The 19,401-nt window shown below is 42.4% G+C and overlaps 1 protein-coding gene across 1 annotated transcript in view; it reads right to left on the minus strand.

Moving 5' to 3' along the window:
* ABCA4 (ATP binding cassette subfamily A member 4) overlaps positions 1-19,401 on the minus strand; it is a 128,166-nt gene that overhangs the window by 80,698 nt on the left and 28,067 nt on the right. The window contains exons 9-13 of the mRNA XM_032594091.1: positions 11,524-11,613; positions 8,969-9,209; positions 7,819-7,958; positions 7,064-7,180; positions 6,179-6,376 (exon numbers count right to left, since the gene is read on the minus strand). Coding sequence (XP_032449982.1) covers positions 6,179-6,376; positions 7,064-7,180; positions 7,819-7,958; positions 8,969-9,209; positions 11,524-11,613 — 786 coding nt within the window. The remainder of the gene's footprint in view (positions 1-6,178; positions 6,377-7,063; positions 7,181-7,818; positions 7,959-8,968; positions 9,210-11,523; positions 11,614-19,401) is intronic.

Below are 19,401 nucleotides of genomic sequence, written 5' to 3' on the forward strand. Positions count from 1 at the left end.
ACTAAACAAAGAAATCAAAGGGGAGGGGTATGTATGTTTGTTTTAACTAAAGGGTAATCAGAGGAATGATTTGTTAATTTTTCCATTGTGTTTTTCTCAAGAAAAAAATATATGTAAGACACACATAAATTATGACCATAAAGTATACATATACCAGTTTAAGAGATTTACCTATGTGAAGACTCATTTGCCTTCAGTCTCCTTAAATGCGAGGAAGACGGTGATCAGAAGGCCTGCAGAAATGAATCTCTCCATATGTTTGAGATGTGAGGCTCCCCAAACACTACCCTCACCCCTTTCCCTAGCCCATTGCCCACATTCTCACTAGGAAGTCTGCCTTTTGTTCATTTCTTTCTTTTTCCCTGCTAAGGGCAGGGGATCAGAGGATTATGGAATGAATGAGATTTTAGAAGCGTCTTGTTGAGCAGGTACGCTGAGGACAGGAGAAGTTCTAGAGCCACTGGACCACTATCCACAGAAGTTACAAAATGGAGCCCAGGGCAGAGCCATCCTTCTGGGCCTTCAGGAATGATCTGGCTGTCTTGATTCTAAGCCATTTCACTAAGGTTAATGTAAATAGTAGCTTCATAGTGTCTCATTAAAGTTTACACAAAGTTTTTCTTTTTTTTTTTTTTTTTTTTTTTTTTTTTTAATAAATTTTTTTTTCGACGTTTTTATTTATTTTTGGGACAGAGAGAGACAGAGCATGAACGGGTGAGGGGCAGAGGGAGAGGGAGACACAGAATCGGAAACAGGCTCCAGGCTCTGAGCCATCAGTCCAGAGCCCGACGCGGGGCTCGAACTCACGGACCGCGAGATCGTGACCTGGCTGAAGTCGGATGCTTAACCGACTGCGCCACCCAGGCGCCCCAGCACACAAAGTTTTTCAATCTGAGAAAGACTTTACCTGGTCTGGTTCAGGGAAAGACTTCCCCTGGTGGTTCAGGGGAAGAGTTGCCATGCACGGAACGTCTCTACTATGCATCCAGCCCTCTCCCATTCACCCTCATAGCCGCCTGGAAAGGAGGGCATTACCACCCCCACCTAACAGCCAGAACCCAAGGTTGAGAATTTATACACATGCCAAACTATCAATGGCATGAACATACAGACTGCTCTGCACACTTCTCTCATTTTGTCCTGGCATCAACTCTTTGAAGTCTGTTGTGTTATCTGGATTTTACATATAAGCCAATCGAGCCTTAGCAGGTAAAGTGAATTTCTCACAGTGACTTAGCTCATAAGAAGCAGAGATTCAGGCCCATTTGTCCTCACTGGACAGCTGAGAAGTTTCTACAAGCAGTAGCTAAAATTGCATATAAGTGACCCGGCAAGGCGGCTCCAGGGGAATGAGAACTCTCCAGGCTACTTAATGGAATTTCCAGTAACTAAAGCCTCATTCCAAGTAGAAAGGAAGCAGATTTAGCTTTTCTATCAGTTGAAGAGAAAACCAATTAAATCATTCCCTTTTCCTATAAAGACAAAAGGCTTAAAGGTCTTTACTCCTAGTTCTGACAGCTTGTGTTATTGTTCAATATCACATCTGAGTACCACACTGACCTAGATCAACATAATTTTCACTTAAAAGGCTGTTTTTGCTTAATAGTCCTGAAATGATTTTTTTCTTTCTTGGAACACGCAGGGAAGTAGACAACAAGCGTGGCCCAAGAGGAAGTTCTTAAACCTCTTTAGTGCAAGTCATATTCCTGAAAAGGAGAGCTTCATTTGAGTCTTAAACAGCCTGTAAAGAAACATACTTGCTCTCCTGTCCTGAAGAGACTCTTAGAGCCACTGGGGAGGAGGTCTCATCCCCATCTGCTCTTAAGCAGACATCAGGATGGGAGATGGAGGCTCTCCAAGTCTCTTCTAGACTTCCCGAAGCACAAGAACAAAAGCAGAAAATCCCAGGACCCACTGCAATGATTGGTTTCTTCCTCACTGCACATTTCCCCTTTCAGTTCATCGCCCCCTTGCTTTCCGTCTCTCTCCTACCTCTGCAACAGCAGGAAGACCAGACACCTCATCATAATCACCTGCTGGGCTTGTGACTCCACCAAAACCACTCTTAGGAAAACTTGGGGGAGGCCACTGGCCTGTGGCCACTATGGCCTTTGCTTAGGAGCACTTAGCTTGGTTAATGGGACTGCAAGGCTCTTGGAAGTCTTGGTGGCTGAGACAGGATGTGATCAGCTCCTTCAAAAATCCCTACAAGGGCACCAGGAACAGCTCAGCGGCTGGGTCTGATTTCACTAATACCAGTCCTCTTCCTAAGCCTTATTTTTGGTTGGTTTGTATATTGTTAAAAAGTTAGTATTAAAGTGCTTACTATATTCCAGGAATTGTTCCAAGTGCTTTGCATGAATTAACTCAGTTAATTCTCATATCAAGCCTATTAGGTAAGTACTATTAATATCCCCATTTTACAGATTCAGAAACTGAGGCACAAGTAACAGAGATTTGAACCCAAGCAATATGGTTCTAGAAACTGAATTCTTATCCATCTAAACAGTTGGTATATATTAAGTACCTGTTGGGTTGCCTGGTGCTACATTAAGCATAAGCTACATGGAAAAAATAATCCTTTAAGACCTCTGTGTCACCATGCAAATGTCAAGTCAAACAAAAGAAGTATTCTTTACTACTCATGTACCTAACAAAAACACTGTGAGAACCAATGAACTCCATTCTGCAAGAATAAAGGAATAGAGCTCTTCTCTTCCATCTCTGCCCCCCCCTCCCAGAGTCCTGCCTTTGTTATAACCACAGCAGGTGGATGGTAGTGACGTGACCAGGGATGGGGATACAGGTGGTAGAGGAAGCTCAGAGGACTGAATGGCTAAAATTTATGTTGAAGCAGAAGGGACATCTGAGAGCTGACTCTCAAAGAATGACTGAATGGAAGCTCAACAGATGGGGAAGGAAAAGTCACTTCAGGCTTTTCTGCCTTATGTTACTTCTTTTGGAGGAAACAGCCTCCTCCACCTTCCAGTAATCCTGCTCAGTCCCTGAGACTCAGATTAAGCTAACTCTGCTTTCCTTACTCCATGGTGGACATATGACCCAGACCTCTCCATCATAGTACACAATCCCCCAAGAGACTCAGGGATAGGTAGAGCCAGGCCAATCAGAGAACTATCCAGGAGTATGCTTATGGTATAGGAAAGCCACTCCCTGTTTTTGCAGAATTTTGGGGGTGAAGAAAATCACTGAGGGCTGTGAGCAGCTGATGCACCACCAAATGGAGAGGGCCGAGCTGAGATTGAAGCTGAGCAGAAGCAAGCACAATGTGAGATGGAAAGACATAAGGATCCCACGGCATCATTCAATCCCTAGAGCCCCTGAACTTCCAGGTTATGTCCAAAAAATTATCTTTTTCTGTTTAGGCAAAAAAGCTCTAATAAATGGCAGCATTTGCACACAGTAAATCCTGAGTATTCAGCGTATGTCTGAGGGTGGCAAAAGGGTCAGTGGAGAAGAGCAGAAGATGTGTGAGCAAGCGATGACTGGGAAGGTGGGCTGTGGCAGGTGTGGAAGGGATTTCTGTTCCCTGGGGACTGAGTCAGTGAAATTTTAAGCATGAGAGTGATGCCGGCAGATGTGTGTTTGGGATGTAACTCTGGAGAAATGCCTGATCCAACAGAGACTGGACCCTGGAACCCAGGGAAGAAGCTACTGGAACAGACTGGTAGAGAGATGATAATGCCTCCAGGACTCAGAGCCTAAAAAGCAAGAGGTGAAGTTGAGAGATATTTAGGAGATAGATAAAGCTCAGTGTGATGCCATGACATATAATAAGATATATGTATTTGGTCTTTGTCTGTTTCTGGTACAGAGCTCCTAAAACCCTTAGAATTTCCTAAGTGAAGAGCACCATTAAGGTGTGTTTTGTTACGTTCATAAGGTGACTTTTATACCTCACCTAAGGATGAGGACTGGTTTCCAGAGGAGCCAATCATGTGATCAGAGGGTAGGAGGGGAGGGAGAGAAGTGGGCTGGAAACTGAGTTCAATCACTAATGGCCATGGTTTAATCAATCATGCCTAAGTAATAAAACCTCCATAAAAACTTAAAAGGATGGGGTTTGGTGAGCTTCTGAATTGGTGAACATGTGGAGATTTGGAGAGAATGGTGTGCCCAGAGAGGACACTTAAGCTCCACACCCTTTCCCTTGCCCTATGTATCTCTTCCACTTGGCTGTTCCTGAGTTATATCCTTTTATAATAAACCAGTGATCTAATGAGTAAAATGTTTCTGAATTCTGTGGGCTGCTCTAACAAACTAACTGAATCCAAGAAGGATTCATGGGAACCTGTGGTCTAAACTTGTGGGCAGAAGTGAGGGTGGTGTCTGAAGTAGGGTTGGGCGCCAGTGTCATGGGACTGAGCCCTTAACCTGTGGGATCTGATGCTAACTCCAGGCAGTGTCAGAATTGAGTTGAAATGCAGGACATCCAGCTGGTGTTGAAGAATTTCTTGGTGGCATGGGAAAAAGCATCATGTGTTAGAATTGGGTGCACAATTATCCTCGGTGACTGGACATGACAGAGGCAGTAGAGGGGTCAGTAGGGCAGGCTCTGAATTCAGACACACCCAGATCTGGATCTTATCTGCTATACATAACAGCTACAGGAGGAGATCTTATTTAGCCTCTTTAAGCCTCAGCTTCTGCATCTGTAAAATAAGAATGATTACAGTGCACACTTTGTGGAGCTCTTGTGAGGACTAAATGAGCTAATATGTATAAAAGCACGTAGCACAGTGCTTGGCACAAAGAAACACCCAGTAAATAATAGCTGTTGGGTCAAATGTGAAGAAGGTAAAAAGGATGACCCTAAAATCTCTGGCTTGAGAATTAGGAACAGTGCTGAGCTCCAAGAAGACATCCATATGGCTAACAGACACATGAAAAGATGCTCAATATCACTCATCATCAAGAGAAATACAGATCAAAACCACAATGAGATACTACCTCACACCTGTCAGAATGGCTACACTTAACAACTCAGGCAATGACAGAGGTTGGCAAAGATGCGGAGAAAAGAGGAACCCTCTTGCACTGCTGGTGGGAATGCAAACTGGTGCAGCCACTCCGGAAAACAGTATGGAGGTTCCTCAAAAAATTAAAAATAGAAATACCCTACAACCCAGCAATTTCAGTACTAGGTATTTACCCAAAGAATATAGGAGTGCTGTTTCGAAGGGCACATGAACCCCAATGTTTATAGCAGCACTATTGATAATAACCAAAGTATGAAAAGAGCCCAAATGTCCATTGATGGATGAATGGATAAAGAAGATGTGGTGTATATATATATACAATGGAGTATTACTCAGTGATTAAAAAGAATGAAATCTTGCCATTTGCAACAACATGGATGGAACTAGAGTGTATTATGCTAAGTGAAATTAGTCACAGAAAGACAAATATCATACGACTTCAATCATATGTGGAATTTAAGATACAAAACAGATGAATATAAGGGAAGGGAAGCAAAAATAAGATAAAAACAGTGAAGGGGACAAACCATAAGAGACTTTTAAATACAGAGAACAAACTGAGGGTTGCTGGAGGGGTGTTGGGTGGGGGAATGGGCTAAATGGGTGAGGGGCATAAAGGAAGGCACTTGTTGGGAGAAGCACTGGGTGTTACATGTAAGTGATGAGTCACTAAATTCTACTCCTGAAATCATTATTACGCTATATGTTAACTACCTTGGATGTAAATTTTAAAAAATAAACTAATTAATTATAGAAGGAAAAAAATGAAAATCATTCCTATTGTAAGAAAAAAAAAGGAATAACGCTGAGGACAGGGATCAGGGTAGGAAATGCTAGAGGAGGACAGATTTTACGGGAGGAAAATCTGTTTTGGGATATATTGAGTCTGATGTGCCTGCAGAACCTGGGGGTGAGAGTTTCTACAAAGCAGTGGGACCTCAGAACTTGAGGCCAATGATGACCGAAGCTATGGCAAACAAGAGAGGGCTGAGGACAAGCACAACTACGGTATAGGCTACAAGGGAGGAGGAGCAGCCAGGGTGGAGTCAGGGAGCCATCAGGAGGTAGGAGATGTAAAAAGGGAACTGTTTCAAGTGTGCATAAGCTATTAGAGAACAGGATCCGTCTCTGGGAACTGTGAGAATTCCTGGTTCATCAATGGGGAAAATGAGATGCCTTACCTCCAGATATCTACTAGCCAGGCGTAGGGTGCGATCAGTGATGTTAAATACAACCCTCCAGTCAAAGTTGGCCACGTCATCAGCCTGATTCTCTTGAGGACCCTTATACAGGAAGTTCAGCACAGTTTCTACAGTAATACCTTCCTCATCAAGCTGACTATTCAAGAAGTCTTTCACTGTTGGGTTCTGCAGGGTGTCCTTGGGAGGAAGCAATGTTATTACATTATTATTATATTACTTAAAGATTCCATAGGATCTCTGGCCTTGTTTCAGGCCATTTCCAATTTTTAACGAATAGGGATAGACTTTAAACCTCTCTAAAAAGCTAGTGGGTTTCATTCCACGATAAGGCATACCTATCTATATCCAATTTCCCTTAAATACACAGGTCTGTATAGAAGAAAAATGTGTATGTTGGGGGTTGGGAAGAATGACAGGGAAAATGGTATATTGGAAGCTTTCTTTTTGTTGTTGTTGTTTTTTTTGTTGTTGTTGTTGCTGTTGTTCTCTTTTAATTATCCCTGCTATAGAAGACTCTGGTCTCCTGGCTTTGCAAAGTTGGTAACGACAGCAGACAGACATACACAACCACCTTTGCAGTTACAGAGCTGGCCCCTTGGGGAGATGATCCTTTGAATCTGAGGCCCTCAAGTGAATCTATAAAAGCAAGAAACTTCAGGAAGCCACTGATACTGTGGCAGTTTGCACCATTTTCCTCAGATTTTAAGAAACATTTCCCACCCAAAGTCAGTGACTCCAGAACTAGTGCCTTTGGCCCATGCTTGTTATATTTCGATCCAACTCCAGTAGATCAACCCTTACTGAGAAAAGGAAATATATGGAACTTTCTTGGCCCTTCTCCTCCCCTCCCCCTGCCACACGTACTCTGATCATGGTCATCTGTGTGCTCTTGTCAAAGAAGTACCAGATCTGGGGGCCTACTTCTTCCCAAGCTTTGACCAACTTCCTAAGGCGCTCCAGCTCCTCAAAAGTTGAGTTGGCCTAAAACCAGAGACAAGAACAGAGAGGAAAAAAGTGAGAGAGAACTTTTTATTCTACTTTCCCCGCTCCTGTCACAAACCCTCAGTGTTTGAGAAAGGATTTCAAGGAAGCATCTTTATTTTCTCAGTCTACTGATATTTCCCAGAAAAATATGCTACTTCCCAGCCTCCACAATGACAGAATCTGTTTCTTAATACCTCAGAGATACATGTAATATTGATGATGCTATTGTCTCAGAACCTCATTAAAGCTAGATTTGGACTCCCTCTGAGGAAATGCTCTTCCTCCCTTCTTCCCTTTGTTCCTGGGTAGCCAGGGTTCAGAGAACAGTGATCCCTTCCATTAGATAAAATTCAGGCTCTGGGGAAGAAAACCTCATTGTAGGTTTTGTAGAGAAGGGAGGGCCCAGCCAGTGACTCTGGCACAAAGCATTCCAATGATGACTGTGGATGGGGGAGGAACCCAAGACTCCACTAAGCAAAAAACAAACATAAGGCTTGCTACCAGAGGGATATGAGTACTTGAGTGCCTGTGTGCATTTGCCTGTGTGCATGTGCACAGGCACACATGCTCTTCCTCACTCTCTCATTCTTCTGGGAGGTCCAAGGTAGAAAAGGCAAGACCAGCTGGGACCTTACATTCTGCAGTATTCTGCGAGCTGCAGGAGAATCTGGAGTAAAGAGGATTTTTCCCATCAGCAAAGGTTTTGCTGCCCTCCAGGCTATTTTGGTGAGAGGGTTTGACTCCAGGCTCTGGATCAATGCATTACAAAAGGTCGCTGCCAGGAGAGAAGGGACAGATTTTAAAGAAACTCCAGTTGCTCAGAGCTAAACATAGTCATTAGTGTGTTCAAATCACATGTCTCATTCAACTCTATGCTGGAGGATTTGACAAATAACCTAAATTAATAGGCTGTACCCCACCAATAACAAGCTCATCATTAGTAAGTAACAAAATGCCACAGTGCATCTCAATAAGGGCCTCATCAGAGAAACAAAGGATGGGGTTTGCCCTGTGGTTTATTCTGCTTTAGAAGGAGGCTGAGAAGCCTGCCTGGGATTATAGCAAGGAACAGATGCCATTCTCACATGCAAGGGACAAGAAGCCAAACAAAGCCTCCCCTTGGAATCTCAGCTCTAGTCTCAATAATTTCCCTCCACATAGCTGCTTAATTTGTCGTGTGGGCTATCTTAGGGCACAGCTACTTCTGGTGCGTGCCTTGCTGCCTCTTTTCAATTTTTAACTAAAAGGTCACCCGGTTGTATTTCTTCCCCACTCCACCCTCCCGTACCCCACAGAAGCCTCCCCCTCCCAAAATAATAAAAGACGGGAAAGATGGCTTGCCAGGGACCTGCCATTTGAAACGTAACTCAGTACTGCACACACAGAATTTCACTGCGCTGTGTTTGTAAAAACATCCTGCAGCCGTGTTTATTTGCCAGGGCCCTTCTGACCTGAGCTTTGCTTGTAACTCTGGGTTGCCTCCTCATTTATCTTTCTTCCCTTCTTCAGAACTTAACCCTAGTTCAGTCAGATCAGTGGAAAATGTCCCCTCTGTTCCCCTTCCAAGTGGGTCTCAGTTCTTTCCCTGGCTCATATCCAAAATGTTTTTATGAGCATTGCCCCTTTCCTCCAAGGGGAAATGGACTTTCTGGAAGAAGATTCTTTGCCTGGGGCCCCTTAACAAAACCAACTTAACCCCAGGACTGGGGTTCCCTGGAAGTGTTAAACCATCAGCTTAACCAACATCAGATGCCATTTTACATACACATGACTCAGAAAACTTACTTGTTCTTTTGTCATAAGAATAGACAGGATCTTTCCTTGTGGAGTCAATCCCTAGGAAGGCCTTATAGTTATTGTCTTCATACCAGTTGAAGGAGAACACTCGAGAGCCTCCTCCCTCTGGGTAGCCACACAAGAGGTCAGACAGGATGCTCATCAGCTGTGTGAAGGTCTCTGGACCCCCAGCCTGCATGAGAGGCCTGGTCACCCACAGCAAGTCTTGAACACTCGGTTGATGAACGAACTAAGGCAAGGCAAATGCTTCAGGTTATTTTAAGGCAGTTAGAATCATCATCACTGTGATGCCAGAGCTGCAAAGTTTGGGGAGACCTCCACATATGCGTTTAACTTTCATATTGAAAAGAAAACATACATATTCTCAGCAATTATTAATCTAGCTGTGAAATAAAAACCGTCTTCCATCTACTCAGGGCCTAAAAGGAAACTAGGATGAGGCTCAAAGAAAATCAGAGTGAATTCCAATGTATTTTCCTATCCTTCTTTTTTCCAGTACCCTTTATCTGAATTCCTTGGTAATATGTCCTTGGATAAATGTAGAGAATATTTCTTTACAAGCCAGTTCTTGGATTCTGTTACCCCTCAAGATGGGGATACTGGAAAAAAATGGAAATAAAATGATAAAGGAATGGTTCCATCCTAAAAAAGCAAGATCACAGCAAATTTCTTTGGCTAAGTAGTTTAGAATTTAGTTTCTTATATTTGGAAAATTACCTTCTTATTAGCTTAATTTTATCAAAGGTGAATTCTTCTATTTCCCTGAAATGTGTAGTTTGTAGTTTCTGTGTGTGTGTGTGTGTGTGTGTGTGTGTGTGTGTGTGTGTGTGTGACTTAAGATGCAAGCAAATATAGAACAAAGTCTCCATTCTTGGAAAAACACGTTGTAAATTCTGCACCAGACTAAGAACAGGCTGGTGGTCTTCTCCTCTCCTTGTGGGTACCTGTGGTCCTTGCTGGACTCATCCTCTGAAGGTAGATCTGTAATGCTAAGAACTAAGTTGAGGGTTGCCAGAGTTGTCAGAGTCTCAGGTTCCATATGCCACCTGGCTTTGGTTTAGGGGAAAATACAAAATAAAAACAATGCTGCTTTTATTCCCCAAACACACTTACTACTAATTTCCAAAGGCACTTGGGAATTAAAAAAAAAAAGAAAGAAAACATTAGGATTCAAATCACAGGAGACTTAAAACAGTTCCCCCTACTTTAGTAAGTGATGTTTACCTGCCATCCCTGTCTTTGTCCACATGCCAACACTTGCCCTCTGAAACTGTTGAGTGTTGTGTAGAATCCACACTGTGAGTCATGCCTATAATCACAGTCTAGGCTTCAATAATAAAGTTGGAATCTCAAATTGCTTCGACAACAGTAAGTCTTATGATAAGTCTTGAAAGAGGTTATTATCATTATTATGTTGCTCATTTAATCAAAGCACTTGGAGATGAAGGGGCTGTTCTGGGGTCAAATGGTCTAGTATCAGTTAATATAAACTGAGCCATCTGCTGCAACCCAGTTCAGAAATGCTTACACTTGCTATCTAGACAGGCAAGAAGACTTCTGGGACTCCCACACGGAATGAGGAGTGTTGATATGTTTTGGGAACTTTTTTCACATTCTCTACCATTTTCTACCCTATTATACTGCGAAGAATTTTTTAAATGCTTATGAAGAAAAGAATGTCAGAGACTCCCACTAGAACAGGTGGCCATCAGTACAATGGACCTTTCTCTAACTTTCCCTCATAGCAGCACTCACACCCTGCTCAGGATGAACTTAGTTTTATGCAGACAGATTCTGCAATGCAATTTTCCAGGTTGGCTAAGCCCAAGTCAGCTGAGAAATACTGGAGGGCAGAAATGTTTGGCGAAAATCATACTTCAGCTTTTGCCTCCCTTTCATAATCACACTTGAAGGTAACTGTTTATTTTACGTTGCTCTTCCCCATTAGATTGCATGTTTCACAGGGTAGTGATCATACTTGTCTCTTTATTATTATGCCCCCAGTAGTTTTCATCTATTGAGTGGAGAATCAATTCCTATATGGAAAAGGCTTGGGCAAACAGATGTTAATTAAAACATGCACTTCTTTCACAAAACACAAAAATGTCAATTATTTTATGATGGAACGAGTCAATATATTTAAGACACTTTAAAATAGTGCCTGTAAGCACTCTGTAAGTATATGTTGTTGCTATTAGCAGTATAGATTTTAGGTGAATTGTAAAAGCATAAGAGGATGAACCACATCAATACTGGAAGGAATTAGATTCAATGCAAATCCACTGATAATCTGCCACACAAGACAAGGTGCCATTTCTTCCTAGGTGTGAAATCAGAACCATGGTTTCCTTCTTTTTGCCTCCAACCTAGGAGCACAGATAATTAGGATATGAACAGGTGCTTTGAAGTTACTAGATGGAAAGTTCAAACAGTACTTCTCCTTGAACAGATCTAAGGTAAAATTAAGTTGTTTGATATAGTAAGTGTGGTAAAATGGTGGAAAGATATAATAAAATTATCATTAGTATCATCAGGCTACTTACCTCTTGAATTCTTGATGACATAACAGATAATATTCTTCCCCAGGATCTCAGATTGATACCTGGAGAACTGCTGTCCAGGAGTGTGGGAAGCTATGATTGATAGGAAAAAATATATAAAAAGTTTATAGTATGTGTATATACATATATATGTATAGGTTATACGTATACACATGGGTGCTATCCGATCTCCTGTATGCTTGAAAAACATTTCCTCCCTTTTTTTCATCACAGGACCTCTTCTGCTAAATTACTTTCAAAAGCAAACTTGTTTTATCTAATTCAGAAAAATCAATTCCGAGTGATGCCGCTGAGCTAGCCAATCACAAATAGTTTCACCGTGACATTAAATATGCCAAAGCGATTCTGATTGCTGGTTTAGCAACATCAAACAGGCCTCCTGGAGGAAGGAAAACAGCACAGCTGCTGGACTGTAAGGGAAGACTGTGCGCAGAGGTGCCCATCTGTGCACCTTGGGCTCTGCAGATACTCTCAGGCCTCTGCACTGTTCACGTCTCTGCTCCCTTTGTGGCCTTTCAAGTAGGCTGTGACTCTTCCTCTGTTCAACACTATTTTCTTATATGGAAGATTTGGCTAGTTATGTCATCCTGCTTTTAAAGCTGCTGCTGTAGCTTTGAAAAGTTTCCTTGTAGATTATCTAGTTGACAGCAGTGTTCTGGTGATCCCAGGCCCATGTGACAACACAAAACTATTCACCGCTTTCCGTCTATATGGGGAATGTGGAAGCCCACAAGTTTGCTGGCTCCAAACCTGAGCCCAATTTGAAAAATTCATTTTCCTGAAACCAAGTTCTAGTCCTGAGTGAATGGCTTCATTCTTTATAGTTTCAGAACTGATTGAACCACTGATCCTGTGTCTTTTAGGAATGAATTCTAAGTTTTAAGATGGTGGTCTTCAAAGTGCATCTTGAGTACGTCTGCAGGGGCTTTGCATTTTTAACAAAATCAGTGTGTAATATCTGACTCAAATATCTGTGGACCACAAGCCACAAACCTCAGCTTTTTATGTGCCAAGGTGGTTCTCCTAAATGATGGGTGGGCTGATCCAGCCACGGCATAGCTGAGAAGCAGGTGGAATTAGGGTGTGAGCAGTCTAGCCTCCCATTTCAAGCAGTGGTCCTGCCCTCCCTTCTCCCTGCTGTAGGTGCAGGGGCCCTCGCATTCTCTCTGACCTGGATACTGGAGAATAAATATAGGCACACTCATGGAACATCAGCATTTCTAGCTCATTTTCTAGTTGGAAAATGAAAGGTTTTGTTCTGAGAGCTACAAAGCAGACAGGAGAACAATTTACCAGAGGAAGTAGCAGCAAAGCCACCACTGAAACTACACCACTGAGAAGCATCTTCTCTCCTTAACCTTCACACTGAGCCTAGCTATTGGTCTTGCCAGGACTTCTTTTCAAACTCCTTGAAAATAGTTTCAGCATACGCTGGGCAAAGCACTTTAATTCCTGTTTTCATTCCATGGGAGGGTGGGGCTGAGAACAGTAGGCAGGGAGGAAACCAGCAGGTAAAAATGTATGCCAGTGGCAAGTTATCACCAACTCCTGTTGATTCACCTCCTAAGTACATCCAATAAGATCTATTAGAGATGAAAGGAGATCTCTAAGAGATACAGCAATAAAATGTCATGTGTGCACCTTATTTTGATTCTGAACCTAATAAACCAACTGCAACAATCAGAGGGAAAGTGAACATGATTGGGTATAATATTAAGGAATTATTGTTTTGTTGGGTATGATCACAGAATTGTGGTTTTGTTAAAACAAGTAAGTTTTCATCTGTTAGAGATACATAGGGAAGTATCTAAGGGTGAAATGATATGTTGCCTGTGATTTGCTTTAAAAGATTTCAGGGAGGGGCTCCTGGGTGGTTCAGGTGGTTGAGTGTCCAACTCTTGATTTCGGCTCAGGTCATCATCTCATGGTTCATGGGTTCAAGCCCTGCATGGGGCTCTGTGCTGTCGGTGTGGAACCTGCTTGGGATTTTCTCTCTCTCTCTCTCTGCCCCTTCTGCGCCTTCTTTCTCTCTCTCTCTCTCTCTCTCTCTCTCTCAGAATAAAAAGAAAAAGATATCGGGGAAAAAAAAGTGAGGAACAGATTATAATAACAGCCAAATGTTGAAAATAGCTGAAGCTGTGTGACAGATAAATGGGAGTTCATTATATTAGTCAACTTTTATACTTATTTCTGTAATAGAAAGTTTTAAAAATAGAGGCTATTTACAAGCAAAAATAAGTAAATAGCTGAATAAATGAATAAATACTCCCTCCTATCCTTTTTCTCTTCCTCACTAGGACTGCCTTTGCCCATGCTCTCCATGCCTCTATCCCAGAACACTTCATCAGAATAGCCTTCCTGATGGACCCTAACTTCTAGATTCCTTCCTTCCAATGCATTCCCCAAACTGTAACCTGACTTACTTAACAGGCCAATCCAACCATGTCACCTCTCCTGCTCAAAGATCTTATATAGCTCCCTACTGACTCCAGGAGAAAGAGTCAATATCAGTGCTATACACACATGGCCTCTCATGAACTGGTACATGGCTCCCCCTCTAGCCTTCTCTCTTGCTTCTCTTCCATAGAGCTGGACTTCTTTCTACATTTCCTAATATGTAGGTCTATCTGATTTTGCTAATGGTGATAATGCCTAGCTTAAAAAAACTACATTGCCCAGCCTCCCTTGTATATGGGGTGATCATGTGACAAAACTGGACCAATATGGTATCAGGAAAAGTCATGAAGTGGGGCTTCTGGGGAACGCCATTTGAAGGATGAACACTGGAACACTGCCTGGAACACTGATGTGCTGAGAGAGGTAGAGCAGACATCTCAAGATCACCAGATGACAAGCACATGCTAGGGATGAGTGGCAGATGGAAGAGGAGCCTGTGTTCTTGGGAAAATTTGTGGAGCCTCCACATCACTCCTGAATGACCTACTGCAGGACCCTGCTTTGGAAAGAATATGAAACCCACTGTTTTTTTCAGCATTCTGTTACAGTTTCTAAGTGACATAACTACACATTTGACAAATGGGAATAGACTGTCTGCTATGTGCCAGGTGCTGGGGGGGGGGGCGGGTATTGCAATGATCAAAACAAAGTTCTCCCTTTAATTAAGTTTACCTTCAAGAATCTCACTGATGTATCTTCAGCTTTCCTTTCACTATTCTCACATATATGTGCTCAAGATCCTCACATATGAGAGAACTTCCTCTGATGCTTTATTCCCTGGTAGCTACAGTCTAACTGCCTTCCTCCACTCTCTATTCCTAACTTTCTTGGAAAAGTAGTCCATGTTCAGTGACGTCAATTCATCACCAATACTCCTGTCTTCCATCTTCACCATCCAACCAAGATGCAATAACATTCTAGCTAAATCCCCAGTTTCTTCCTAGTTTTTACGTCTAATAGATACTTTTGATTCTTGTGTTTTCAGACCTCTCTGCTTCTCTCAACACTTTTAATCATGTCCTTTTCATTCCTCAATGTCTGTGACACTGCTCTTCTCTGGTTTGCTCTGATTTTTCTCTGATTTTTCCCATGAGCTCTTCTGCCTCCACCTTCTCTTCAGTGCTGAGGTTCCTGAGGGCCTCTGTGGCCTCACTCCTCTCACTTTGCATACTCTCTCTGGATAGTTTCATTCCCCTCATCATTTAATCTGCTACCTTTTTGTTGATGACTTCTACTCCCAACCTCTACCCCCAACCATCTGCTGGACCTTTGCCCAGATCCAACTCATCCTAAACTAATCACATCACCATCCCCAGACCAGCTTCTGCTCCTGTGCACACTTCTTCAGCTGGTGGCACCAACTTCTGCCCTGCCCTTTTAGCTAAAAGCCTAAAAGTCATCACTGATCCATACCCATTCCCATTCCATTGTCAAAATCCTCAGCCTAGAGACCTAGGAACTGGTACTCAGTCTGAGTGTGGGGCAGGGTAAGCCCTCAGATTGCAAAGAGGGTAGCCAAGGGACATATGAAAAACTGGTATGGGAGGAAGCTGGAGTCAAGGACTAGAGTCCTAAATGCAGAGAAATAAAGCAACCAGGTCATGAGAAGGAACCCAAAAGGGGCTAGGAACCCAGAGCGTGGAAAATAAAGAACTGTCACATTCATGTGTCCGAAGAGATTGGACATCAGTAAGTCACCAGCTCCAACTGTTTTTAATTACTTCCCCTTCTTTGTGAGTTTGTTGTCTATTTTCCTCATTTGACTGTGGGCTGAGGATGATTGGAGGCTGTGTTTTACATAAGTGGACATCTTTTCTCCATCCCCTGTCTTTTACCTCCATAGGTTCTAGGCATAGTCTGCTCTTAAAACTCCATCCCGCGTCAAATTCAACCAACACACAGGTGAAAAGCACCTGTGTCTCTGTCATGTCTACATATCAATATAGATAGATTTCTACATATACACTTTTGAAGGCCCTTAATTTTGCTTTTGAAATTATTTAGCTTTGGGTAGCTCACTTAATGAATGATCCAATATGATTTCTTAGCAATCATTGCAAATACTTAGGAATGTTTGTAAAGTTGGACTACAAACAAGCTTTTGAATTTTAAATTTTATGAATACTAAATTTAACTAAACTTGAATAATATTATCTTCCTTAAACATTCAATGCAATGCTTATTAATTTCAGTTTTAAAGCTTTTTCTTTGTATTTCAGAGCCATAATTTTTTTTATTTTCAAGTCTCAAACATTCTTGTAGGCCTCTGCAAAGCTACACCTATCACTTCAGAGCCTAATAAATAAAATGGCCAATCCATCCCATTCCACCCCATTCTCACCACCACTCCTAGTGGCCACTGTCAACTCATCTGAAACCACCTTGACTTCTCCAGAAAGTCTTCCTTCCCTCACTACCATGCTCTTTCAGCCTTCCTTCCCCATGAATTAGGTGCTCCTCCTAGCTGCTAGTAGAATTCTCAGGGCATTCATTTATCATTTTTATATTGGTTTACTATTATCTGTAATGTGTCTGTTTCTCCACTATACTGTAAACATAAAGCATAGTAAGCATAAAGATAGGCTTTAATTTTGTATCTTCAGGGCATGGTGCACAACAGATGCTCAATAAATATTTTATAGTAATTAATGAGTAAATTAACTATAATCTAGTGGGGAAAAGACAGAGTATATTGAGGTTTTAGGTTCCATGAGGTACGTCTCTACAGATATAATGGTGACTTACAGGAAAGGAGTGGTCAGTTCCACCTGGGGACGGGAAAGGTTACTGTTCGAAAGAAGACAAGGTGATGATCCTGAGGGTGAGGACAGTGTTTGTGGATGGAAAGGGAGGGCCAGGAATTCCAGGTGGAGGGAGGAATGTGAAGAGAGAGTGACTAGAGACACAGCCAGATAAGAACAAGACCAGGAATTTGGGGGAGAGGAGACAGGAGGAACAACAGCTTGAGATGCATTTTTATATCTAGTTAATATTCTCTTTTTCGATCTTGCTAATAGTAATATTCATTATTCATATATTTACTAAGTTCCAGTAATGTGCTTATACCATATCTGCAATTCTTGTCCTAGCTCTTTCCAGTGGAGATGGTAAATGATGGGGGTCTCGTATTCACATCTTTTACCATTTACATCTCAGAACAGTGCCTGTCCCCTCTAGAGAACTCTCCATGCATATCTAGTCACCAACTGTCTGACTGATGTTGCCATAAATTATAAAATAACTTTCCCAGGGATCTCCTCTTCCTTTGGTTTCCTCCCCCATTATCTATTCAAATTCACATGGATTGTTCCTGCCAAAAGAACCGGAAGAGACTATAAGTTTATTTGAATGGAAATGTAAAAACATTTCTGGAAGAAAGGTCAGAGACCAAAATGGCAAGTATCCTCCCTCTCTGTCCCTCAATCACACACGCACCCCACTGCTGCCTATGCCAACACATTCTCTTAATTTCCCAAATAACAAGTAACCCTTCCATGTCACAACCGGGCTCAACACTGTCAACCCAAGTTCAAGGTCTGATTAGGCCTCCTTAGAAAGACTGGATATATAAACAGGGCTATGGAAAGGGTATGTCCCTATCATTTTCCATCATGTGTGGTTGGTCTGGGAGTGGGGGGAGGGGATCCCTGGGCCTTGATCTGTATTCAAGAAATGGATAGAAGGACCTAGCTGGCAGCCAAAAAGACTCTATACTAGGTTTCTGTTTGGGTTCTCAAGGGATAAGAAATATGTCTGTCCTTTGGGACTACATATTATTTTTTGCTAAGGAAGAATAAAGCAGATTAGCTACTAAAAAAAAAAAAAAACCTTGTTTGAGCAATATTTGCTGATGCTTTAGACCCAATAGATTAATCAAACAGATACCACTCTGCCAACACACAAAAGAATGTTTTTGTGAGTTGAGATTTTTGTTTGTTTTACTTTCTCCGATTCAAAAAAGACCATCTGGAAAACAGTATTATTTCTAAGCTGAGGATCTATCTAACACAAGGGTAAATAGGTAGCCTCAGGTTAAAAGTGTATTTACAGGGATGACATGGCCTTTGGGAGCTGGTGGAAGGTTCTGGAGTGAAGGATGAACTGCTGTTTTGAAAGCACCCAGACAGAGGTGAAAAGCGGACGAAGCTGTGGATAGACAGTACAGGCTTGCTGTGTTCAGTCCTGGGCTGCTGCTACAGGAAATCCAGATTTATCCAGGAGGGAAGTTGTTGCTGGGCAACTGGGAGAATGTGGATTTGAAGTATGTTTGTTGCAACCTGACAGTTGTTAAGCATCAGATGAAAAGAGAGGAAGCAGGCTTCAGTGGTGAGGGGGCAACCAGGAGGGGACACCCTGAGTACCAGGAAATGCGTCATGAGTGGAGAATTCAGACTAAATCACTCAGGGTTGGGGGAAATGCCAAACTGTCTCTACCAGGAGAGGTCACAGAGACATGCTGTCTCCCAAGACTGGAAGGGACAGAGCATCTGAATGAGAGGGTGGGCTCTGGAGTATGTGAACAGATAAGTGATGGGACTTTGCTTGGCTCCAAAGAAACTAGGCCTTTTTTCCTCTGCTGTGACTTCAGTCCCGATATTTGTGGCTGATGAAAGCAAAACTGAGTTTGGAATCTAAGGGCAGTTGAAAGGTCAATGCGTGAGACAGACTCTTGCTAGTCTGAGGGGTCTGAGAAAGGAGAATGTCCTACCTAAGTGTTTGAGCAGAACATTTCTGGGACTATAGCAATGACAAGGGAGCAACGGGGCCTCTGCAAAGTGGCTGCATTCTTGCTTTGGTAAGAGCAAAAATGCTTTGTTTCAAAGTGCTTTTCCATCTCTTCTCTAATGTGAATTTCACTATCACATTAGACAACTAGCATAGGTCTTATTATCTTGATTCTACAAATGGGGAGCAAGTGTAGCAAGTAAGCAAACTGTCACTTAAATGACAGCAAGTTAGGGGCCAACCCAGAGCCAAGACCCAGTGTCCTGATCTGTGTGTGCTCCAGCAGGCTGCCCAGCCTCTGGTCCTCTCACTACTGCGTCCCATGCTCAGGGGAGAAGCTGATTACTTCATAAGGAGAGTTAAGGAAGAATCTGTGACTATGAGACACTTGAGGGAAGGACATATACTAACAATAGGTAAGAAAGAAATTTTAACGCAAAAGTTCTGAACCTAGGGCCTGGCTTCACAGACTCCATGAACTCCTACCTTGTGTGTCTACGTGAACTTCTATTTCTTTAGGGAAAAGGTTTAGAGCTGTTATCAGATTCTCAAAGGTAGTCCTAATTCATAAAAAGGTTAAGAACTATCAGAGGCCAAAATCCTTCTCAAAACCAGTTTACCCTGGAGAGAACCTGATCCCTAATACATTGGTGCTCAATCTGTATCTGCTAAGCAAAG

Source organism: Lynx canadensis, chromosome C1 (genome assembly GCF_007474595.2).
Source record: "Lynx canadensis isolate LIC74 chromosome C1, mLynCan4.pri.v2, whole genome shotgun sequence".
In the NCBI taxonomy this organism is placed as follows: Eukaryota; Metazoa; Chordata; class Mammalia; order Carnivora; family Felidae; genus Lynx; species Lynx canadensis.